This window comes from Artibeus jamaicensis, unplaced genomic scaffold (assembly GCF_021234435.1).
Source record: "Artibeus jamaicensis isolate MK-2021 breed Jamaican fruit bat unplaced genomic scaffold, CSHL_Jam_final contig_415, whole genome shotgun sequence".
Classification (NCBI taxonomy): Eukaryota; Metazoa; Chordata; class Mammalia; order Chiroptera; family Phyllostomidae; genus Artibeus; species Artibeus jamaicensis.
This window is the reverse complement of record NW_026521823.1, coordinates 40,827,664-40,852,035: the sequence shown is the minus strand read 5'-3', so window position 1 is coordinate 40,852,035 and position 24,372 is coordinate 40,827,664. Positions and strand designations below refer to the sequence as shown.

At 57.5% G+C, this 24,372-nt stretch overlaps 1 protein-coding gene across 12 annotated transcripts; it reads left to right on the top strand.

Moving 5' to 3' along the window:
• SMAD9 (SMAD family member 9) lies at window positions 1–24,372 on the top strand. Of its 12 annotated transcripts, none has more exons than XM_053665483.1 (8): window positions 1–690; window positions 2,525–3,130; window positions 10,144–10,430; window positions 12,587–13,194; window positions 15,902–16,159; window positions 19,531–19,752; window positions 21,123–21,379; window positions 23,898–24,372. In XM_053665483.1, exons 4-8 carry the CDS (start codon window positions 12,783–12,785, stop codon window positions 24,039–24,041), a joined length of 1,293 nt encoding a protein of 430 aa, XP_053521458.1. In that variant the 5' UTR covers window positions 1–690; window positions 2,525–3,130; window positions 10,144–10,430; window positions 12,587–12,782; the 3' UTR covers window positions 24,042–24,372. The 12 variants fall into 12 exon arrangements, with proteins under 12 accessions (XP_053521458.1, XP_053521457.1, XP_053521456.1 ...); XM_053665482.1 differs by having other exon boundaries at window positions 774–3,130; XM_053665481.1 differs by having other exon boundaries at window positions 771–3,130.

Sequence of the window (24,372 nt, the reverse complement as noted above, 5' to 3'; positions counted from 1 at the left end):
CATTGTTTGTCTTTTGATAATGTTAATGAATTCCCATAAGTAAATATTTTTATACATCTTTTGGACACAAAAAAATTTTTAAGGTGTTTATAACAAAAGTCAGTTTTTCTTTTGCTTTAGAAATTTTGTTTATTTAGATTATCACTATGATTCTGAGAAACATAATTTTTAAACAAGACAGAAGCAATTACTTTTACTCTAAAGTATCTTGCATAATTCTAATGAACCTAAATGTAAACTACAATCATTTAACAGTAGCTAGGGATTTACAAAGAAAGTTAACATGTTTATCTTATTTTTATTTTTTCAAGGCATGGAAATATGTGATCAATTGTTTTTACTTAAATCATTTTTTATTTTTCAATTACAGTTGGCATATATTATTATATTAGATTTAGCTGTATACCTCATTAGACATTATATAACTTAATACGTTATCATCCTAATAAATATTGTACCCATCTGCCAGCATACAAGTTACCGGACTGTCACTGACTGCACTCTCCATGCGGCACTTACGTCCCCGTCACTGTTACATCTGTAACAGCCGATTCGGACTTCCCGTCCCTCCCCACTTTCCCACCCGCCCTGCCCCCTCCCCTCCGGCGGCCATCCTGTTCTCCGCACCCGTGACTCTGTTTCTGTTCTGCGTGTTCGTGTGTTTTGTTTTTCGGATTCAGTTTTTGATGGGTACGTATTTACTGTCATTTTATTGCTCGTGTTTTTCTTTCTATTTTATTTTGTGATTGTTCATATTTCTTTTCTTAAAGAAGACCAAAGAAACAAAAACAGAACAACTGTACAACCAAGAATGTAATGGCAGGCTTAAGCCCTTACGTAGCCATAATACGTCACATTAAACGTGAATGATCCAAAATCAACAAGTAAAAGAGATTGGCAGAGAGAAATGTGAAAACATAACCCTACTGTTGCTGTCTGCAGGAAACTAAAAAAACAACAGTAGAGGCAGGCAGAAAATAAAAAATGGAGAAAGGTGTATTGTGGACCTTAGTCAAAGGAAAGCAGAAATGGTGGTTACAGCAGGTAAAATAGACTGTAGATCAAAGGTAATGAGTTTAGATCAGAGACAGAGGAACAGTATATAACAGCTAAAAAGAGTCCACCGAGAAGACAGAGAGCTTTACTGTGCACGCTATACACGGGAGCAAACAGCCAAGACATGTGAGGCAAAGCTTGCAGAACCAAAAAGAAAATCAGACATGTTACAGCTGAAGACTTCAATACTCCTTTGTCAACAAGTGTTTTTTTTAAAAAGACACAAAAAATCAGCAAAAAAAGAGAAAACTGCACCGTCAGCCAATGGAATCTATGGGCATTTATAGAAAAATCCACCCGACGGCAGCAGAACATGCATTCAGACGCGCCTGGAACAGCTGTCCACACAGACTGTCTCGGGCCAGAAGACACGTCAACATGTGTGAAGGAACTAAAGTCACAGGCAGAGTGGGCTCTCCGGCCGCAGCGGGATCAGCCTGGAAAACAGCAGAAACGTAGCAGGAAGATCTGCGTCCAAACCCTTGGAAAGTACGCGTCACATTGCTAAGTAATCCATTTAGTCTCGAGTGAAATTTTAAAGACACGCTGAACTGCCCTGGCCGGGTGTCTCAGTTAGCAGGAGTGTCGTCCTGCAACCAAAGTGTTGTGGGTTCGATCCCCAGTCAGGGCACCAGTGGGAGGCAGCCGACCCATGTTCCTCCCTCCCTCCCTCCCTGAACTCGGTCTCATCTAGTCCTTAAAGTGACGGCCTCAGTAAGAGACAGTGGAGCACAGGGCAGACGCCGTGTGCACTCGGAGAAGACGTGGGCACTTCGAGAGTGTCAGCTGTCTGCCTCCAGGTGGAACGTTGACTGCTCTCCGCTGATGCCCACGTCACCTGGTCCACCCGCATCGTCCACCGGGGAGCATCGTCCAGCGAGAAATCTCCAGCACAGAAGTCCCCAAACCACTTCTGACACGTTCATTCGGTCACAGCCCCCTCTCCACACACTGCTTATTCTTTTAGTGTGTTTGTTGCATTTTTACCTTTCTTGAAATAATAGAGTGTGCTGTGCTGAAAATGTTGCTTATTTTCTTCCATTTCAATTTTTAAATGGCTACATAGAAAATTCACCAATTTTGATACTTTCTTTAATGCATACTGATGTGCCAGCCGTCACAATACAGTCTAACAAAATTGTTTCAAGTGGAGAAGATAAAGGCACTAAGTACTACTAGAGCCTTGTACTGGGGGGAAAAAACCTTTTGGCCCATCCACTACATTTTTTAATCCTCACCGTAGGTGTGTTGGTTGACTTCAGAGAGGAGGGGAGGGGGAGTGGCAGAGGGAGAAACTGGTCACATACATGTTCCAACCAGGGACTGGACCTGTGACCTAGGCTTGTGCCCTGACTGGGAATTGAACCCCCAACCTTTTGGTGCGTGGGACGAAGCGCCAACCAACAGAGCCTGGCTGGCCAGAGCCTTCCTGATGTTTTTAACCACAAACTCCACGTTCATTCCACAGATACCAGTGCTGAGTGGCATCGTTGCAGGGGGCAGGGCTGGGGTTGCAGTAGCAGTCCAAACCAGCCCCCTCCCAGAGACCGGCAAAACAAACACAGCAGCTACATGATTCCACTCAGCGGGGAAAACTAAACAATGAGATTTAGAGAACAACTGGATCGAGGGCAGTTTTTTCTTATTTTTCCCCCCAAGCAGTCTCCCACCCCACAGCCCCAGTTTCTTCCAAAGATACCGGTTTTCTCCCGTCCTCGAGTCAGGATCCCTGCAGGTTTTTGCTCGTTCTGCCAAGTTCTGTAGGTTCTCCCTTCGAAAGGCCCACAGGCTGCGTCCCCTCTGGCCTCGTCTGGCGTCCCTGGCCCATGGTGGCCTGGCCCGACGGATCCCCTGCCTGCGAGCTCTTTCGGCTCCTCTTCCCCCACCCTTCTACGGTACAGCCCGCACATTTCCCTCCTTAATTATCGTTAGCCACGTCCCACTCTGCTCGTGTTCCAGTTCAAGTTCGGAAAGACCTGGGCCGCAGCATCTCAAGGACCAGAGTTCGAATTCTGAGTCAGACCCTGCAGGGTGGTGCCTTAAACTTCTGGCTGCTCAGCTGTTAAAAGGGATGGTAAGTTGCACCCTGAGACGTTGTAATGGGTGAAATGAGACGGGGTGAGTAAAGCCCTGGGCACCAAGGGTTTGGGGGGGCGGGGGATGTCTCAGCACGAAACACCTGCCCCCCCCCCCCCAGTAAACCAAGATGCTCCTCGGCCCCAGTCACAAGTCGCTCCTTCAGTGTTGTCCTGCCCCGTGACACTTTGCTTAGTTACCCAACGTGTCTGGCAGTCACCTTAGGGACTCTTCCCACTCTCAGGCCTGAAGGAGCTCTGCGCAGAGCGGACATCTGGGGGCTGGGGGCTGCACCCACCGCCACTGGGCTTGTCGGCTGTTTGGGTGGTGGGCATCCCTCCTTTGGGTGTCGCCCCTGTGGACACCTCCCTGGACCCCTGGAGTGGTCCAAGGACCCTCGGTATTTGCGTCTCTGCCAGTGAGGTCTAGTTCACTCAGGGCCAGTGCCCAGTGTCCACGTGGTCGGTTGCCCGGCATCAGGAAGGTACTCGGTAGCAGTGATGGGTGAACCCCCATCACCGGGGCAGCAGAAGAGCACAGTTAGGGCCCAGTTCAGGGAGCAGGGCAGGAAGGAGCCCCGAAGTGGGAAGGGGGTGTGGGCAGCCTGTCCTGGTCCAGCTGCGAGTGAACCCGTCCAAAGCCACACTGAACAGGAAGCAGGACAGCTGTGCAAAGCAGGGCGTTTGCATCCGTGGGTCTCAGGACACGGCCACACACTCACGCTGTGCCCTGCAGGTGACAGGTGAAGAGGGCCGACCCTTTTCCTGGGCAAGGACGCCTGTTCACAGGCTGCGGGCGCTCCCGCGGCTCCGGAAGGAGGGAGCCTGCTGTGGCTGTGTCCTGCCCTCCCCGTGTCGGGTCCGGAACTGCAGTTCTGCCGGAAGTTCCACCAAATCGGAACCTGTGACCGCAGCTCACCCCTCACACGACTCCCGGTGGGTGGTGTCGGTGGGAGTTCTAACAAGCAGGAGAATGGCAGCCAGTCAGAAAAAACTAAAGCCAAGCGTCTGACTTCCTGTTCGAGGCGAGGCAGCTCCTGCACAACGGAGCGCGGCCCGGAGCCCTCCTTCCCAGAAAAGGCGTTTCTTCTCGGAACGTGCAGGCCCTGTGGCGTCCGGCCGCATAACGGGTCAGCTGTCCATCGTGGGCTTGAGGAATGAACACGGGGCTTGGCTGCGAGACAGGCCGGCTGACCTCCCGGTGCCAGAGTGTCTTGGTAAGACAAGGAGGACGCACTCGAAGAATCCGTACACCCAAGCCCTGCCCACCCAAGCCCTGCCCAGAGCCGGGCGCGTTCTGCGACTTGCAAGCAGGGTGCCGGAGGGGGCGCCTACCTCCCCCCCACACACACACCTGCTGCCCCTGTCCGCTGCACGACCCACGCACAGAAGACAAGGACCCTGCCTGCGGCCGTGAGGGGGCCAATAATATACGTTTTTTAAAGTGAGCCACTTCCGAGTGGCATCAGTTCTGAGGGCCTCGTTAGCTTACCCGCAGTAAAAACACGCACCACGCACCCGCCTTTCTCACTCAGAGCGACCTCGACCTGAACTCTGCGCTCGGCCCGGGGCCAGAGAGAGGATTTCGGTTCGAGTTTAAGGTCCTCTCCCTTGACCCAGCCCCTCGCTCCGCAGCAGCAGCAGCTCGCTGAGGCAAACCGGGCATCTGCCAGGGCAGAGAACGCAGTGCTCGGAGAACCGGCCCGCGCAGGGTCAAGGGCAAAAGGCCAAGGCCTGGCGTTGACCTTTCAGGGGTGCCATGGGCAGGACTGATTTTTCGACGCACAGGAGCAAAGGGGTCGCAGTCCTACGCACGGTTGTCTCCCTCCACCTCTGCAGTGATCACTGGGCCTCTTCCCTGGAGACCCCCGGTCGACCCGGCACTGAAGGCCTTCCGTGCGGGGCTCCCTGGCCCTCAAAAGGCGGGCCGCCTACGGGGCATCCAGGCCAAGCGGCCGCTGGTACGTTAACGTCACTCCAGTCCCGCAAGGTTGTATCTCTATTACACTAGATAATATTGTATGTTAATGGCTGTTAAGCAAATAAATACGCTTAAGAACAGGACAGTAGCACAGTTCTGGGACCTGTTTGCACCGCCGCTCACCACTTGGAGTGGCAGGGGTTTCTGCTACCCGCACCCACGCAGACGAAGCGCCGAGGCTTGGCCCGTGGGCGAAGGGACCCCCTGGACTGCGGAGCTCTGGAGGCACGCACGGCAAGTGACCATAGCAGTGGCTGGGCTGGTCGTGGAGGGGGGCGGTGTCCAAACCCGGGTGCCGGCCTTTTATCTCTTCTGGTGACCACCCTCCTCCGGCCTCCGGCTGCAGGCAGGAAGAAGTCCCTGCCCACGGTGACAAACGCCGGCCGACCCCGTGGTTCCACCTGGGGACGCGGGGACAGAGGGCCAGGGGTCCGCCGGGCGGGGATCTGGCAGGCCCGGCCCCTGGGAGACGCCCCCACCTCCAGTTTCCGCGCACGTGGCCGGGCGTGCGGCGGGCGGGGCGGGCGGGGAGCAGGGCTGCTGGCGGCCGTCCAGGTCGGCGCACTAATGCGGGCGCGGAGGCTCCTCGGCTCCAGTCTGACTGACGCCGGCTGGGGCCGCTGATCCGTCCCCGCCGCCCCGGGCGCGCGCAGCCAGGCCCGGAGTGCAGGGCGCACGGAGCGGCTGCGGGGACGCACCGCGGGGCGGGGGGCCGCCCGACTGGGCGGGGGGATGAGCGCCACCCGGGACAGGTAAGCGGTGCACGGTGCGCGCCGGGCGTGCACGGCTAAGTTTCTCCCACCGTGGGGAAGTCTCCGAGGCCGGTGGTGGCGGCTCGGTTCTTTGTGCTCCCATCTCCTACTTCTTGGCGCGCCTGTTTGGGGGGTGCGGCCGGGAGTCGGGGGGCAAGGGGCTGGAGGGCGCTGCTCCGGGGAGGTGGCGCGCGCGCTCCCGAAGGCCGCCGCCCGGCTGCGGGCACCTGGGACCTGTCAGAGGAGGCCTGTCCCTGGAACCTGTCCCGCCGCAGGAGCGGGGGCGCCGGCTGTGCGGGGCTGGGGTTCGGGTGCGGGCAGGGATGTGCGCCGGCTCTCGGCTCCCTGCCCTGGGCCCCGCCAAGACCCAGACTCTGGCTGAGCAACCGCGCGCTGCGGCTGGAGTGGGGCGCGCGTGGGGTGGGGGCTGCAGTGCAGACATGGGGAGGGGAGGGGGCTGATCGCGCCCCAGCCGGCCGAGGCGTTTGCTCCGCTTACCTCTGCGGGGCCGCGACGAGGGGGGAGCAAGGGGCGTTAGGAGTGTTGTTCGGCGTCGCCGAGGAGAGTCGGCAGCTGGATGTTTGTCTTTTCCTGCGCCTGCCATTCGGTGCCAGCGCTGCGTGCGGAGGGGCGGGGGCGAGCCCGGAGCGGGCACAGGAGACTCGGCGACGCCGGCTTTGAGATGGAAGGAGGGGCGCGAGGAAGGCTCTCCTAGGAGGACGCTCGTCGCCGACAAGTCTTCTCGCCCGCGCCCGCCGCCCCTGCCCCCGGGTGGGGGGGGGGGGGGCTGGAAAGGGTCGTGGAGAAGCAGCCTGTTGCCGCGTTTCGGGGCTGGAACTGGCCTTCCTGAGAAATGACCTGCGAACGGTGCGAAATCTGGTTTTGGCATAAACTTGCGTGCGGATTCTTTACCCAGCAATTCACAGTCAGATACACGCACATCTTCAGGGCACTCTGGTTTGCTTCTTTTTCTTTTTTAATTTTTATTGATTGGTTTTAGAGACAAGAAAGAAGAGAGAGAAACATCGACTTGTCGTTCCACTTATTGATTCATTGGTTGTAAGTGCCCTGACCGGGATCGAACCTGCAATCTAGGCAGCAGATCCGAGATGCTCCAACCAACCGAGCCACCCCGCCCAGGGCCCGTGGACTTGCGTTGCCAGAGTCCAGCCTCCCGGTCCCGTTTCAGTGCCCTGCCTGGTTTCTGGGGTGATTTTGGGGAAGCGAGGTTTAGAGAGAATAATAGAGGGTAACTGGGAACGCACAGGCCTCTGATAACGCCACCTCCTCGGTCCAGACCCGCGTCTGAAGGGCCTCCTCCGTGGCTGAGATGGGGACGCCGCAGGCTCGCCCCCCGCCTGAGGGTTCCCGCGGTGGGACTGAGTGCCATGGGTGTTTGCACTTTAAAAATCGGGATCTCGATGTAAGAAGGAAGTAACAGGAAAACCTAGACACATTCTCCACACTCCAAAGGGACGAGTCACTGCAAGGCTCCCTGTGCTTGCAGGGGACTGTGACCAAGACTCTGGAGCACTTTCAAGTCCACGGTCACCCGAGAAGGACATTGCAGATAAGGAGATGATGTAATCGTTTATAAATAAGGGGCATGTTCAATATAATATGACAGAACGTTCAAATAATAAAAAACAGCTTTGAGTGGTCACAGCCACCTTCACTGATGGCAGCAAAGCTGCCTTCAGCAGACGGCCTCTGGCCCCACTTGGGTGGGACCTGGCCACCCTCGGCCTTCCTGCTTGACTGGCCGGCTGCCTTTGTCCGGGAGTGGCCCCCGCCCCGGCCTTGGCTTCCAGCAAAGTTTCGGGGAAGCCAAACAGCTCCTTCCTTGAGCACAGCAAGCTCTTTTTTTTTTTTTTTTTAAATCAGCATAGTGTTTACTAAACATCAAAGATGTAAACACATTTTAGGTGAAACCCTAAGTAGTCGACAAAACTCACACAGTCGCCGTCGATATTTTTACTTTGGCCTGAGCTGTTCGACTTTTCTTTAAACCTTCTTTTCCTTTTCTGTCCCCAGTTAATGAGTGATCAGCAACTATGCAGAGGAGTCAGCTCCTGCGTCCCTGACTGGCCCATGGCCAGGCACGGAGAGGAAGCAAGCGCCTTGGGTTTGAGGGAGACCCTGCCAAGAGTGTCTGCTGGCGGATAAACAACCGGAAAACTTGTTTATCCTTTCTAATTGTGGCAGCGGTTGGAGGAGAGAAACGGCTGTCAGAAATTATTTTATAAATATCAGAATATTTCGTTTCAGTTTCACAAACAGTTTGAGCTCTGACTGATGAGAGTCCACACTCTTGCCAGAGCAGAGACAGTGTCTAGGACGTGGCCCCTCTGGCCCTTCAGCTGCGAACTAGCTTAACTCTGGCAGAAACCAAAAAACCCAGCAATTTCATCCTCTTCTGGCTTCATGTGTCTGAAATGGTCCTGATCCACAAAATGTATTCTGATTTAAGGGAAGATGAAGGTTATGGGAAATAAGGAAGCTATTTTTTTTTAATTCGCAAAACATACCGCATGCAGTCTTAAAGCTCTGGGGGGCTTAGTGCAGATTCTCTGTGTGCGGCCGGAACATGGAGGGGGCTCAGAAGCTGCTGTGTCCAGCAGGATAGAGCCGGGCAGTGGATAGAGCCGGGCAGTGAGAGCGTGAAGCTCTTCTAATCGTTAGTTTCGAGGCTGTGGGGCTCACGGTCTTTGGTTACCGTTGCTACTGAGTGGAAAGATTAGCCTCAGAACAAAAGCAAACAGTAAACTTAAAAGCACATCGGTGATTTTCCTGCTGGCCTAGTCCTCCTCATGAGTAAGGGGCTCACCAAAAGAAACAACTATCGCTTGGCGATGAACCGACCTTTTAAAATAAGTGTTCCTGTAAGTCATGTCTCTTTGGAAACATGTGCTAAGTAAGGTTGTTGAGGTTTGAGGGTCTCCGTTAGCACCCGGAGCTGCCCCACAACCCCCACGAGAGGTGGAGTTGATCACGCAGGCCCACCGTGCTGGTGCCGCCCCCTGGCTGCCCTGAGCCCCGCCCCGCGCCGCCTGCTGTCAGCCTCAGGACCCCAGGCGCCGCGGGCCTGCCTGTCTGCCCGCTGCTCCCGAGTCTGGTGCTGCAAAGTGTGCACTGTGACCCCCCCGCACCCCGCTCTCCGCCGGTCTGCGCCTTCACTTGCACCGAGGCCTGGTCCTCAGACCCAGCCTCACCCTCCTCCTCTCTGACCCGAGCAGGTGCCGCCCATCCTCACGGGCCTCTCTCCGATGGCCCAGCTCGGGCGTGCACCTCCGCGAGGGGCGGTTTTCCACTCGCCACGCCGTGTCTCCTGATGAGTTACCCTTGTGCTGATTCATCTCTTCTCTGCGGGGTGGGGGGGTCCCTCCGTCCTTCCACTCCCTCCAGTGCCCCTTCCTGAAAGCCTCATTCAGGCCACACCTGCAACGGAACCCGAGGGCCACTCAGATAAAATCGGGCCTCCCGGGTGAAGGTTTTAATGCCTGGCTCTCAGGGAGCTGGTGCGGCACTTGAGCTGAGGGCTCGTCCTGAGACCCCTGCCCACCAGCAGCCCCGTAGAAGCTGCCCTGTGTTTCAAGTGAAAGTCTCCGGTTCTGTTCACAAGGAAGACGGCAGCCCGGCTGGCTGGGCAGGTGGGCGGCCGGGCAGGTGGGCTGTGGCCGGGGTCCCTTCGGCCTCGGCGTGGGGCCCAGTACTTCCAACAAGTACCGAAAGGCACAGAGGGTCCCTGGGCCACCAGCCCAGCCACCCCCGGGTGGACGGCCGTCCCCCACCGGCCGCTCGCTGTAATCGATGGGCCTGAGCCCCCACGTGGCCGTCCGCCCACCCACCACGGTCCGCGGGCCATGTGAGGGCTCGCCCCGCTGTCCCACCCTCAGTGGCTCTGTACCCACCACGCGTCACCGAGCAGGGCCTCCTGCCCTGGAGTCCCCTGCGCCCCACTTGTCCTCCCGACTCTGGCGGAGGCTCCATCCTCCCGTGGGACACAGTGCATTCGAGAATCGGGAGTGGCCCTGGCCAGGCCGCTCAGTGGGTGGGAGCGCCATCCAGATCTGCCAAGGTCGTGGGTTCGATCCCCAGTCGGGGCTCCTGCAGGAACCAATCAATGAGAGTCTCAACGGGTGGAACAGCAAATCGATGTCTCTGTCCCTCTCTCTAAAAATCAATCAATCAATAAAATTTAAAAAAAAGAGTCCTGGAGTATGGAAGTCAGTGGTGGTCAGATTTTATTTAATTTGATTTTTTGTTTCTGTACCCACAGGGCCCCTTCCTGTAGGAAGACGTCGTGAGGAGGTGAGGCTGAATGAGGGAGGCCTGCTCCAGTGCAGGGGACACCACCAGCAGGGGACACCGCAGAGGGACAGCCGCCGCCCTGCCTTCCCCAGTGTCCGGTGTCCAGCACCCCCCCCCCCCGCCACCGTCCTGTTCTTGGATCCGGTCTCTCAGGGGCACCTTCGGAAGCTGCAGGGGAAGCGCATCTGGAGCTCGGAGGGCGCGCAGGTGGTGCCCAGGTGCGACGACCTTGGACTCTGGTGCTCTTGAGACTGGGTACCTGGTTTTTAATGGTTTTGTTGTTTGGGGGTTTGTTTGGGTTTTTTCCCTGTTTGTTTGTTTTGGTCCCTTTCCTTGGGGCCAAGCTGCCAGCCTTGACTTTGCTTTTCGATCGTTGCACCAGCTGCTCGCGTCTCCTCTTCCCTCCCCCAGTCTGTTGCTCTGATTTGCTGTGAACTTGGAAATCTATCAGGTGCTTGTTTAAATGGAGCTGGAGACGGCGGGGACCAGGTCCCATGAGAGGTTTTCCTTAGGGACTGGCGACATCGGTTTTGGCTGGTGGGACCCTCTGCCTCCTTGCTTGTTCTCGGTCACGGTTTGTGCCGGTGCGGTGGTGGCTGGGCGCCGGTCCCTCCATTTCTGTTCCGATCGCCTCGCCTCCCCCCCCCCCCGTGTGACCCCAGGGTCACAGGGGAAGGACATGGGCCGGAATCTGAATCCTCCCCCCCCCCCGACTGCATGAAGAGCAGCGGTGACTGCTGATGGGAAAGAAACCGGTGCCTTAATTTTCATGCTCAGAGAGGTGCTGACAAGTGGGGCTCACGGAGAAGATACTGATTTTTTTATGTGAAATGTGCCTTTTTTGTCTTCTTTGCCTCTGATCTATTTCTGAAATTGTTTTCCTTTTTCCTGGCACTTTTTCCTTCGACCATGAGGATGTAGGGGGACTGAGTGGCAGTGTAGCTTCCTGTTAATAATGAAAATAACATCTCACCCTGGCTGGGCGGCTCAGTTGGTGGGAGTGTCATGCTGTACACCAAAGGTTGCAGGTTCAACCCCGGGGCACATCTGGGGGGCAACCAGTGGGTGTTTCTCTCTCCCCACCTCCTCCTCTGACTCAATGAGAGCATATCCTCAGGTGAGAATTAAAACAATAATACTAATCTCCCTGGAGGCAGTTGCACAGTTTCCTTTGCGTTAGTGTATAAGCAAATGTTATTTTTAAAAGAGGATGTTCCTCCCCCCCCCCAATACCACTGCCAGAGAAAATTCTACTTTGCCGAGTCAGCGCCGGGTGGAGGGAGCAGGCTGCAGGGGCGGGAGCCAGGGCGCCCTTCAGAGAGCGGGGCGTCGGAGGGGCACGAACCTGGACCCGCGGTTGCAGGCGGGAAATCATGGAGCACAGGCTTCCTGACCGCTCAGCCGGGGCGCTGACTGCTCCTCCCTCCGTCCAGGAAAAAAACGACAGGAGCTGTCTGGTGTGAGTGAACCAAAGTAGTACCTTTTCAGTGTGTGTCAAACTGGCAAAAAAGATCTAGTTTTTGGCGTGCCGCAGAATGTTAGTAACTAGTTCTCGTGTGCCACGAAAGGACAGTTTTTGTTTAAGGTGTAATTAGTTTAACTCTGCTGAACCTTTCTATACAAAGCTGTCTTCTGGCCCAGGCCGGTGGCCCCGTTGGTTGGAACGTCTTCCTGTGCACCGGAAGGCGTGGGCCCGACCCGTCAGGGCACATGCTGAGGGGTTAGATCCCCACTGGGGGGTACGGAGGGCAGCCAATCACGTTTCTCTCTCTCTCTGCCCCACCTTCCTTTCTCTCTATAAATATATCCTCGGGTAGAAAATTTTTTAAAGGTTTCTTCTACCCCTGAGCTAAGCTAAAGATTTATGCCAAAATTTACTCATAACAAACCCCGTGTAAAACTGAGCAGAAGTCCCGGTGGTGCAGGAACCCAGGCTGTTCCGTCCGTTAGTCCCGGAAGGCTCCTGTCCGCCTTCAGCCGCTGCTTCACGGCCGCCTGTCTTGATTAAATAAGCGGAGCTTGAATAGGGTGGCAGACTCTGCTTTGTAAATTCATGGTTGTTAAGCCACAACATCAGTCTTTCCAAATAAAACTCAGAGTGAGTCAAACTGCCAAGCGAAAACGGAGAACTTTCCAGCCCTCCACAGTCCACCTCGGCACAGGGCACCCAGCGAAGGCCGCGGATGCAGCCCAGTGACGAGTGTGGCCTTTTGTTTATTATTCCACTTGCATTTATTGACTTGAGTGAGAGAGAGAGAGAGAAGCATCCACTTGTTGCTCTACTCATCCCTGCGTTCGTTGGTTGATTTTCAAATCTAAAACACTTGGGTATTTTCTCCCTCACGTTCAACTCTAACCTCTTCTGAAAACCGTCCCGTTGAAGCTAACAGAAGTCCTGTGTCCATTTTCAGAGCCAGCCAGTCCGTTTCGGGGTCAGGAGAACGTGCACCCGCTTCCCAGCCTGCGTCGGTCACAGCAGGTCCCCGAAGAGGAGGAAGACCCAGGACATCCATGGGGGGTGCCTCGCCTCCTTCCCTGAGGGCCTGTGGGCCGTGAGGGGTGCTCGCCCAGCCCCCGCGCGCCCCGCACCCCCACCGCCCACCCCCGATGCACCCCAGCACCCCCATCGGCTCCCTCTTCTCCTTCACCAGCCCGGCCGTGAAGAGGCTGCTGGGCTGGAAGCAAGGAGATGAGGAGGAGAAGTGGGCGGAGAAGGCGGTGGACTCGCTGGTGAAGAAGCTGAAGAAGAAGAGAGGGGCCATGGAGGAGCTGGAGCGCGCCCTCAGCTGCCCGGGGCAGCCCAGCCGGTGCGTCACCATCCCCCGGTCCCTGGACGGGCGGCTGCAGGTGTCGCACCGCAAGGGCCTGCCGCACGTCATCTACTGCCGCGTGTGGCGCTGGCCCGACCTGCAGTCCCACCACGAGCTGAAGGCGCTGGACTGCTGCGAGTTCCCCTTCGGCTCCAAGCAGAAGGAGGTGTGCATCAACCCTTACCACTACCGCCGCGTGGAGACCCCTGGTGAGTCGCGGGGACCTTGGGGGGAGGATTGCGGCCTGGCTGGCGGACACCAGCCCCCAAAAGGGAGGAGGGCGGCAGGCAGGGAAGACCCCAGGGCTGGCAGGTGAGCTCAGGGGAAGGGCGTGTCCATCGGAGCCGGTCCTGCCCAGGTGGCCAGGCCATGCGGGGGTCGGGACTCCACACAATGGGACTGGCGCCCTCATTAATTTGAGAGGCCACTTGGAGGGCACAGTGAGGGCGCCCTCGCCAGGTGCACCCCAACCTTGGACTTTGGCCTCCAGCACGGGGAGGAGTCTGTGCCCATGGCTGACCTGCAGCCTGGTCCGCCATCTCTGTGTTGTAGTGGCCCTTGTGGACAATGACAGCTGTGTTTTGGGGGGAAAGCATTTAAAATAGGATCGGCACAGGCCTAGCGTGGCCCAGCCAGTCTGGCCAAGTCACGGACACGATAGGACTGGCTTTCTTGGCAGATAGCCCCTGCCCTTGGTTTACCCTGATGCTAACAGTATGGTATCAAGCTATTTGTGTCCATAAAGAAAAACACAGTCCTTCTTTTCTCGGGCGCCTCCGTTCTGCACCCAAGAGGACTGGAGGGGTCGCCTCTGCGCTCCTTACTTGGTGGGCTGCGGGCTGCGGGCTGCGGGCTGCGGGCTGGGAGGCACCCTGCTGCTCATCCGCCTCAGGAACGCACTGCAGGTCTCTCCCGGGACGAGGACGTCACCGCGGTGGCCCAGGCCCTCTTCGTGCAGTGCTCCTTCGAACTCTGTTGGCATTGGCACGGTGTCAGAGACGCCGCCTGGTGGCAAGCCCTGCGTCCTTTGCTCTCCAAGTCCCTCACTCTCAGACGATTCACGGGCAAGTCACCTCCTCCTTCCCGCGGATTCCTAGGCTGTGCGGAAGCAGCTGCGAGGCTTCTTGCCCGAGTAGTGTTTGCCTGGCGATGGGCGGCGTCCACTCTGTGAGGTCAGAGGTCGCAGGCACAAGCAGGGCTTCTAACGGGAAGGAGTCGGGGTCTCTGCCCCGCGTGCTTGCCTGGTCCGGTCTCCAAGGTTCCGATCACCTGGTTGAGGTTACTTCCTACGCGTAGACCTGAAAGTCATTGCTGGTTAAGAAAGGGATGACTGCATCGTGGCAGGTGAATGGCGGGCTTTGCGATTGGCATCCTGGTTCCCCGTTGACTTGGAAACAAGAACTTTTTATGGAAGTTTTTAACCGATACTTGTGGGTGATAAGCCACTGAGAATGTGGTTACAAAGGACAGTCACCCTGTCCACCTGCGGGAACGGCCTCTTTTAGTCATTCCTGCTTAGTTCTTCTCCTTCCCTCTCTGCAACTTCTAAAAATAGCTCTAGTGATACGTTGATACATCCGTCTCCAGATTTATCTCCCTCGAGTAATTTCATTGACCCACTAACGTCGGAAGGGAGGGTTCAGCTGATTTATGTTGCCTCCTTCCTTGCACCCTCCTCTCCATCCTTAATATTTATATTTTGGTTTATAGTTAACGGGTTTTGGGGGGCAGTTATGTTGGTTTGCACTGTGGAATGGGGGGTAAGATTTATTTTCCTTAGGGGGGCCCTGCCCACCGCCTCCCAGCTCTGGCACCGGCGACAGGGAAGCCAGGAGTCAGTTCCATTCGACCGTCTCTGTAGGTGACCTTGAGGGCTCCTCCAGGGCTTTTCGGATGCTCCGCCCGCCTGGGTGTTCGGCATTCAGGAGGCGAGACTCCATCTGTGTCTTTTCATTCACGGAGCTGTGCGCTCGGCTTCTTCCGTCTGGCCACGGAGTTCCCTCTCGGGTCTGGAAAATGCCCTGCGGCTGTTGCTCTGATCACTTGCCCCCTCTGTGCTCCCCACTTCTCTGCCTGCACCTGCCTTGGGCCCAGGTCACACCTCAAGGGACCTCACAGAATCCCTTCTCTCTGCTGGGCGTCCTGGCGCCGGGCGCCCTCCCCCTGGAGGATGGTGCGGCCTCCTCGGCTTTCGTAGAGAATCGGGATCAAGGAAACTCGTGTTCTTTTTAACGGGCGTAACCCTGAAGGGACGCACCGAAGCTAAGGAGCTTTATTTATAAGTTCTCTGCTGCTGGTCACCTTTCCCTCACTCACCTCTATCATCCGTCACTGTGTCTTTTACTGGACACTTTTTGTGGCCTGTGGATCTGTCTGGTAAGGACAGGGGGGATTTTTCCCTTCTCAGGAGAGACCAGGCGCCGTCAGGGTGGACTGGCCTTAGGAGAACTTGTTTTACGTCAGCAGCACTACTGAGCCCAAACCTGGATCGGTCAGCCTGTTCCCCGGGCAGGTGGAGGGGGATGTCTCAGACATCACTTACGCTGTTACTGCAAGCAGTGGAGCCCCATTTCGACTTAGAAAAGTACTTTTTTATTGGCCAAGTCAGAGGAAGACGGGGACGATTACATCTGCCCCAGGCAGGCGACAGCCGCCTTGCTGATTTCTGGGGTTGGATGAGTTCGAGTTTCTGTGCACGGCGCGGGCGGCACACGATTCTCTGCCGACCTATTTGTTCATGGTCCCACCCCACCTGCGATCCAGGCCTCACGGGCACAAACCCCTGGGGCCAGCCTGCCGCCCAGGAGTTCACCCTTCGGGCGGCGCGGGACTGCAGGCCACAGCTCCCGAGGCGGGGCGCAGGGGTGGCGGAGCGCCGCCTGCGCCCCTCACGCCCCTGCCCCTCTCCCCCCGCAGTGCTGCCGCCGGTGCTGGTGCCGCGGCACAGCGAGTACAACGCGCAGCTGAGCCTGCTGGCCAAGTTCCGCAGCGCCTCCCTGCACAGCGAGCCCCTGCTGCCGCACAACGCCACCTACCCCGACTCCTTCCAGCAGCCGCCCTGCATCGCGGGCCCGCCCTCGCCCGGGCCGCCGTTCCCACCGTCCCCGTGCGCCGCCGGCTTCCCGCAGTCCCCCGGGAGCCCCTCGGAGCCCGGCAGCCCGTACTCGCACTCAGGTCAGTGCCTGCGCCAACGAGGCAGCCCCGGGGGGGCCGGGGGGCTCGGCAGATACTTGCTGGGTTGAAAAAGCCTGGGGCGGGGAGAACACCTGCGAGCGCACCTAGGAAGCGGGTGTAAGTCACAGGGAAGGGGCGATGCAGGGGCCTCCTGAGTGAGAGAAGACACCGGCCCCAGCCCACGCGCGTGCCCACAGCATAGATGCGTGGGGGCCTGTTGTGATCCACCTCCTTCCTCGCTCTGTGAGTTCATGTATTTACCGGATCCTCACCATTCTGTACGGGAGCATTGCCCTCGGGTGTCGGGGGAAGGTTACAGGGTTGGTAAGAGTGGTCCCCACCCTCACAGAATTCAGAGCCTGTGGGAAGGTGAAGAGGGAGTCGCCCTGCACCGGCCCCGAGTGATTCAGCTCTCCCCGCATCTCCTCTATGGTCACTTCACACCACACCTGCTGTCTCAGGCGCCACACTGTATCGCATGGCCGAGGGTCCCCATCCCCCGTCAGCCATGGCGTCTCCTGTGCGTCGAGCAGAGAACCTACGCCGCCCGCTCCTTAGTGGGCGACACAGGCGTCTGGAACTTGGGGTGGAGCTGGGGTGACAGACACTGAGTTGAGGGAGCAGCCGAGCCCCATATCCAGTGCTGGCCTGTACACTCAGAACCTCTGGGGGTCTGGCCAGGAACCCGCATTGGTAACAAGTTCTGCTGGTGGTTGTAAAAAAAGATTTTATTCATTTATTTTTAGAGAGAGGGGAAGGGAGGGAGAAAGAGAGGGAGAGAAACATCCATATGTGGTTGCCTCGCATGCGCCCCCTACTGGGGACCTGACCCGCAACCCAGCCATGTGCCCTGACTAGGAATCGAACCAGCAACCTTTCAGTTCGCAGGCCAGCAGTCAGTCCACTGAGCTAGCCCAGCCAGGGCTCTGCTGGTGACCTTTAGGCTCCCTTGAGTGTGAGAACTGCTTGAATGGACAAGTCAGCAAAGGCAGACTGCTTCCAGTTCTTAGGCCGTTGGATTCTACCACACACGCGGGCAGGCTGCGCTGCACCGTCGCTGGGAGGGTGCACAGAAGGAGCCGGTCATTCCGACCTGCTCGCCGAAGGGTCTTCCTTCTGCCTCAGGGGCTTCTGTCACGTGAGGAACCGACTTCTGATAAGATGTCACCGTCTTCCTAGCCGTGGCCCGTCACGAAGCCGGTATCTGGGGGGAGGCACCCCCTCGCCGTGCCTGGGGCTCAGGTCCACATCAGGTTTGGCTGGCCCGGGTTTGGGGGGCAGATTTGCACTGTCACAGAGATGGGACGTCACCGTGGCCCCTGCACCCTGCACGGCAACAGAGGGGCTGGAAGTGAAGCTCATTTCAGAGAAGGTTCGGCTGCCTCCCTGTTGAAAGCCGGACAAGAGCCGTCTGCTGTGGGGACCGGCGAGGGGGACAGTCTGAAAGTCTCACGAGGCTGTGTGAACTCAGCGGTAACGCCCGAGTCAGAGGGGGAACTCACCAAGCCTTTGGTGCGGAGTTGGGACACCCACCTGCCAGTGGGACAATCACAGTGCCACTTCCTAATAGCCGTATCATGTGACTGGTTTCTCTTGAGCGAGGACACTGTCCACCTAGCCGAGCAGTCGGATGGCCAGGAGCCGGGTCAGGCTGGCTTTGTGAGCTTATCAGTTCAACACTTTTTGTTTCGCTGCTTTCTTTTAGTTGACACGCCAGCCCCATCTTATCATGTCACGGGAGCCCTGGGGACCCAGAGTGGCCAGCGTAGATGCCACAGCCGATGGTCACTTAATGCTGGGAATGCCCAGCTGAGGTAGCGGCGCAGCCTGACCAGTGTCCTCCAAGGCCCTCCTTTCCCCTGAAATAAAGCAAATCAAAGCTGGGGTGGGCGTGGGGGGCTGGCCTGCTCTTCAGCAAATGTCTGAAGGGGCTTCGGCCACCTCAGCACCACGGGGGGCGGGGAGGCGTGGCTTCTCAGCCTCTTTCCCAGGGTCCGGCAGTTTTTATTTTAACCCGACATTTAGACTCAGTTCTTAATGTTTTGTATGGAATTGGGGCATTTCAGATGCCAGTGGTTTTGTGCCATTTCTGTTTTTACTATAGATTTACTGTTTTTGAAGATTTTATTTACTTATTTTTAGAGAGAGGGGAAGAGAGGAAGAATGAGAGGGGGAGAAACATTCATGCGTGGTCGCCTTTCGCACGCCCCCTACTAGGGAGGGACCTGGACCGCAACCCAGGCCTGTGCTCTGACTGGGAATTGAACCCACGACCCTTTGGTTTGCAGCCGGCTCTCAATCCGCTGAGCCACGCCAGCCAGGGCCGTTTTTACGACAGATTTAGACTGGCGTGTAAGAGCGCTGCTCTCAGAAGTCGATGTACATGAGCATTCCCAAAACGCCATTTGTGTCTTACAGTAGGACCAGCAAAAACGTCACTGCTTTCCATTCACCTGTGGCCCGTGGCGACCTTGTGTAGCTGCAGTTTTCCACCCCGGGGTCTGGTGCGGGGCCTGGGGGTCTGCATTCCGAACGGGCTCCCGGGCGGTGCCGACCTGCGGCGCCGGAAGCACACAGAGTTTCCCACTTCCAGCGTCCCCGAGCGAGGGCTTGTGTGAGTTCAGGACCTCCCGTGAGCCCGACAGTCCCCGATGTACCCGTCTTGTAAGTCTGCGGCAGGTGCACAAAGGAGCATACTCTGGAAGGAGAATGACGAGGACGTTCAAAGAGAAGAAAGATCACGCCGTCGACAGCGAGGCAGAGACAGAGTGTGGGCGACGGAGAAAGAGGAACTCCGAGCTTTGCTTGGTGACGGAACTGAAAACTTTGGGGTGAAACCTCACATTCCCGGGTTTCCTAATGAAATGTGTGGCTCTCTCTCACATGTTTTTATGTCACGAGCACCTAAGTACTCCACATGTTCACCTAAGGGAGCGAGAGTTATTCTATTTAGGGGAGGTCGTTTTTCTTAGATAATTTAAAGTCCTATCCGGCGTTTCTGCCTGGGCTTTAGTCACATCCGCGGTGCGTCCCCAGTTGGAGAGAAAGCCGTGTCCCCACCCCGGGGCCCAGCCTGCACGCGGTGCCACGCCGAGCCGTCCCTCAGGTGGAGACGAGGCTGCCGACAGCCCCCTTCCAGCTGAGTCCTTTCACGTCCCTGTCGCTTCGCCCCCTCACTGCTCCGGCTCCGGGGCAGGTCCGGGCCGCAGCCTCTGCCACAGGTGTGTCCCCAGGTAAGCTGCCCCAGACAGTGACAGGTGCAAAGTGACCACAAGGCCGCTCCCACAGTCGCGCAGCCATCGTCCGTGTGACAGCAGGCGTCCAACGCTGCAGCTCCCCGCAGGCCTGATCCTCCCCCCGCCCCCCCGCAGACCTCCGGCCCGTCTGCTACGAGGAGCCGCAGCACTGGTGCTCCGTGGCCTACTACGAGCTGAACAGCCGCGTCGGGGAGACCTTCCAGGCCGCCTCGCGCAGCGTGCTGGTCGATGGGTTCACCGACCCGTGCAGCAGCCGGAGCCGGTTCTGCCTGGGGCTGCTCTCCAACGTGAACAGGAACTCCACCATCGAGAATACCCGACGGCACATCGGCAAGGGTAACGCGGGGGACTGGGCGCCGGGGCCGGGGAACTGGGGGGGGTGGCCCGGGGCTGGGGGGCCGACCTCCGTGGGGGTGGGGTTCGGGTGCGTGTGCGGAAGACGGACACAGTGACGGGTGGGGAAGCAGGATGAAATTATTGACTGAAAGGACTGTGAGTCACTTTTGAGTTACCCAGAGATGCTAAGTCAGGCAACTTCAGAAACAGAGGCATTCTGGCTGCTGACGCCCTGCAGGGGGCGAAGGCTCAGAAGCTGGGGTGTTAGACGGCCTGACTCACTGCGTGGGCAGGGACTGGGGTGCCCTGGGCCCAGGGCTGTTACCGGGCGGCCAAAAAGTCCGTTAGGTTTTCCCCGCACGACGGCTCTAGTAGCCCTGGGTCAGCTGTAACGTCATTGGAAACAGTTCTGTTCTATTGTGTTGTGGCAGCTGTCATCTGAGTGTGCGTTTAAAAAACACTCATCGAAATTGGTGAATTTTTATGCAACCTTTTTAATACTGAAGATGGACGAAGACACAGGACCTTTTCGGTATATTATGGTTTATTATCTCAAGAAAGGTAAAAACAACTGAAATGCAAAAAAAATTGCACACTGTATGGAGAAGGTGCTATAACTGATGAAACATATCATAAGTGGTTAGTGAAGTTTCTAGGTACTATTGATATTTTGGCCAAAAAATCCTTTGCTGTGGGGCTGTCTTAGGCATCAGAAGATGTTCAACAGCACCCTGGCCTGTACCCATCAGAAGCCAATAGCAGGAAATAGCTGACAGACTCCAAATAGCCAAATCAATAAAGTTATAGGTGAAGGTGAAAGTCATGTCCCTTATTTCATGGAAAACAGCCACATGGGCTCTCGGCCAGCCCTGGACCAGCAGCCCATGGGCCCGGCCTCCCCGGGGCCGACGGAGCCCCCCCCGACCCCCCGCTGACCTAGGTCGCTGTTTCTCTTTAACTGGCTTTAATGCACACACGTCAGTAACTTTTTTCATGATATGCCCTGTGCCCAGTTTTAACTGTTTTATTTATATGGGAGCCCAGAGGACTGTTTGCTGTTTTCCACATCCTGCGTCCACTTTGTATCTAACATTCCGAGCTCCCTGTCAGAGCGAATGGGAAGGTGACGGAAGGACAGGCGGAGTGGCACCTGCAGGAGAGCCGACTTGCTCGCTCTTGGCTCCGATCGTAAGCGTGGGTTGCCATCCGCTGTTAAACAGACTTACAGAAAAAACGCAGGTGACAGCGACGACCGGCTGGCGTTTGGGTCACGCTGTCACTCCTCTGTGAGTGATGCTAGTAGGGACACCACCCTCGGAGCAGACAGGCCGCCGTGGCGCAGGTGCGGGAAGGCTGTCTCGGCCCAGCAGGTGTGCACCTGTACTACGTCGGGGGCGAGGTCTACGCCGAGTGCGTGAGCGACAGCAGCATCTTCGTGCAGAGCCGCAACTGCAACTACCAGCACGGCTTCCACCCCGCCACGGTCTGCAAGATCCCCAGCGGCTGCAGCCTGAAGATCTTCAACAACCAGCTCTTCGCCCAGCTGCTGGCGCAGTCCGTCCACCACGGCTTCGAGGTCGTGTACGAGCTGACGAAGATGTGCACCATCCGCCTGAGCTTCGTGAAGGTGAGAGCCGCCCGTGTGGAGCAGAAGGGCTGTCTGTGGGCCCTGGGACGGCGGGTGGGGGGGCTGTTCAGCAGTCTGTGTCCTTGTTTGGGGAAGAGCACCTCGGCGGGGTCTCTGGTTCAGCCAATACAGGAAAATTCTTAAGTGTAGTATTTGGGGAGGAAAAACAACCTCAGGTACAATACTTATCTGATTTTTCTCATGCAGAAGATAAAGTGACAATTAATGCTTCTTATTTAAATTCTCACCTGTGCATATGTGCATTGATTTGAAACATCCATTAGTTGCCTCCCACACATGTCTCAACTGGGGACCGAACCTGCAATGCAGGCTTGTGCCCTGACTGGGGCTCGAACCCACAGCCTTTTGGTGTAGGAGACAACGCTCCAACTAACTGGGCCACCCGGCCAGGGTGACAGTAATATTTTATGGGACTTGACAGGACTCAGTGCTACAGTGATTCTTCCAGCCTTCAAATTGCCGAGCTCGATCGTAGCTCCGTAAGTGTTGATGAGTTAGCCCGAATGGAATTAGGGACTCCGCTCACTTTCAGAAACGGTGCAGGCAAGTGGAGGAGGCCATGTTTACAAACAAGCTACGCAACAGACCGACCCTGGGTCAAGGCATCGAGAGCTGAGTGCTTTCCAGGAAGCACCGGTGGGGCAGCGACACAGCAGTGGGGTGGGGCAGCGACACTACGGTGGGCGTGATCAGTTCTGTCTGCGAGTGTTTACTGACCTTCTCACGGCGGTTCTCACTGCCGTGGACTCGACGGTCTGAGAACTGAGGGAGTTGCAACCGGATTTGCACATGGAAGCTCCTTTCATCCCTTGCAGAGCGATAGCAAATCGTTCTAATATTTCGAAGTCTTAGCCTGTTTATCAAATGGCCTGGGCGCATTTGTTACCAAACACAGTGGGATTGGGGACCCCGCTGCCAAACACAAGCATCATGCAAAAATTGGTGGATAAGGGAAAAGGTCTTTATTAAAAGGCTGCCTAATTTGGGGGAGTGGGGGCTCCCCAGCTCCAAGCCAATCCCTTCTGCAAAACACAGAGAGAAGCCAACCGCCCTGCAGCAGAGTCTGGGTCCAGACTGCGGGCTCTGTTCTTAGCTGTTGTCCTAGGGCCCAAGGTGGTTACGCGAACGGGTCTCCGTCCCTCCAGCTCTCCGTCCCTGAACTGTGCGGTCAGCATCCCCACTGCCTCCCCGCCCAGGGCCAGGGGCGCTGCCAGGTCACTGGGCCCTACCCTGCAAGGGGTTTCATCCAAAGGGCCACAGTGCCGAGGCTGCTCGAACCTGCAGGGCCGGTGAAAGTTCCGGCGCGCCTGCGCATCCGTATGCTGCTGTCAGAGCACGGGGATGCCAGAGGTCCGGCACCTGTGCCATGTGGCAGGGAGCCACAGTGTCTTGCTGGCCACCGCTAGCCAGGCGTGGGGTCCAGCCCCGGACCAGGTGAGCGAGGGGACGCGGAAGAGGTGACTCTCTTTCTGCCCCCAAACCCCATGCAAGGTGGGAGTGTCCAAATTCCCAGCCAGTCTGGGCTGGCGCCCCCCGAGCCTGTCGGTCTGTGCAGCGTCCCTGGTCCTCCTCCAGCCACCAGGACCCTGCACCGACCGGGCGGGAGGGTCTTCTAGCCGCACACGGGCTGGAGTCCTGCCCCCGCTGTGGCTTCAGTCCACCCGGTGGGATGTCTTGCAGCCCCCCTCACTTTGGGGAGGGCGTCCCTCCCCTCTGCCCTCAGGCAGACCCCCTGGTATGTCCTGACACCCTGTCCATCTTGTCACATGTCCTTCCGAGGAGTCAGCAGGGCTTGTCTTAGGTATTTTCGAAAAGACTCGAAGGACAAGAGGGAATAAGTTGGAATAAGTCGTAGAGCCTTTGAGGCGAGAGCAGTGGGCACCCAGGCGGGAAGGGCAAGCCCTGTGGGAGCCCAGGGATTTGTAGCGGGGGTTGGGGGGGTTGGGGGGGTGGATGTGCCCAGGGCAGAAGGAGGGCGGGGCAGCTGGGTTCGGAGCAGCAGCCAGGAACAGAATGTGGGCCCTGGCCAGCATTCTGGGTTTTACTCTAAGGGAAGGGGAGCTGCCCTGGCTGCTGTGGCTCAGTGGACTGAGTGCAGGCCTGAGAATCACAGGGTTGCCAGTTCGATTCCCAGCAGGGCACATGCCTGGGTTGTGGGCCAGGTCCCCAGTAGGGGGCGCGTGAGAGGCAAGCACATTGATGTTTCCCTCTCTTTCTCCCTCCCTTCCCCTCTGAGAACAAATAAAAGCTTTAAGGAGGGCAGGAACCACTGCAAGGATTTGAGCGTCAGATTTTCATGATCTGACTTAGGCTTGTAAAGGCTCGCTCTGGCCGCTGTGCGGAGGGCGGGTCCTATGCAGGCAGGAGTGGGAGCCCAGCTGGGGGGCTGGCGCAACGCGCAGAGGAGAGGCCAGCGGGGTTTAAGGGGCAGGCTCTGACCTGGGAAGGTGGCCTCCGGGGCGGCCGTCCAGGCTGACCGCGCTCTCTTGCCTTGCAGGGTTGGGGCGCCGAGTACCACCGCCAGGACGTCACGAGCACGCCCTGCTGGATCGAGATCCACCTGCATGGGCCGCTGCAGTGGCTGGACAAGGTGCTGACCCAGATGGGCTCCCCGCACAACCCCATCTCCTCCGTGTCTTAACAGCCGCCCCCACCCGCGGCCGCTGCAGGCCGCGGCTGCCCGACCACGGAGGCGAGGCTGGCAGGCGGCCGAGCACGTGTGTCGGCCCTGCGCACAACACGAACTGCTCACGACTTGTCACCGCTGCTTTGGGGCTCGCTAGTTAACCGGACGCCAGCACAGCGCGGTTGGAAAGGAGGTGCTTCGGCCCGTGCCGGTGGGAGACGCGGCGCTGCCTGTGCGGGCGGAGCCGAAGGAGGCCGCCCGGTCCACAGGGTGCGGAGGGCGTTTGCGGGGCGCAGGGCGGAAGAGGCGCGGTGGGTGGCCTGCCAGGGACGCGCGAGGACCGTTC

What these genes read in the sequence shown, in the direction of transcription:
- SMAD9 (XM_053665483.1), top strand. Translation starts at nt 12,783, where the DNA reads ATGCACCCCAGCACCCCCATCGGCTCCCTCTTCTCCTTCACCAGCCCG. An exon ending in CCGCCGCGTGGAGACCCCTG is followed by an intron (nt 13,195 to 15,901) that starts GTGAGTCGCGGG and finishes CTCCCCCCGCAG; the next exon opens with TGCTGCCGCCGGTGCTGGTG. An exon ending in CCGACGGCACATCGGCAAGG is followed by an intron (nt 19,753 to 21,122) that starts GTAACGCGGGGG and finishes TCGGCCCAGCAG; the next exon opens with GTGTGCACCTGTACTACGTC.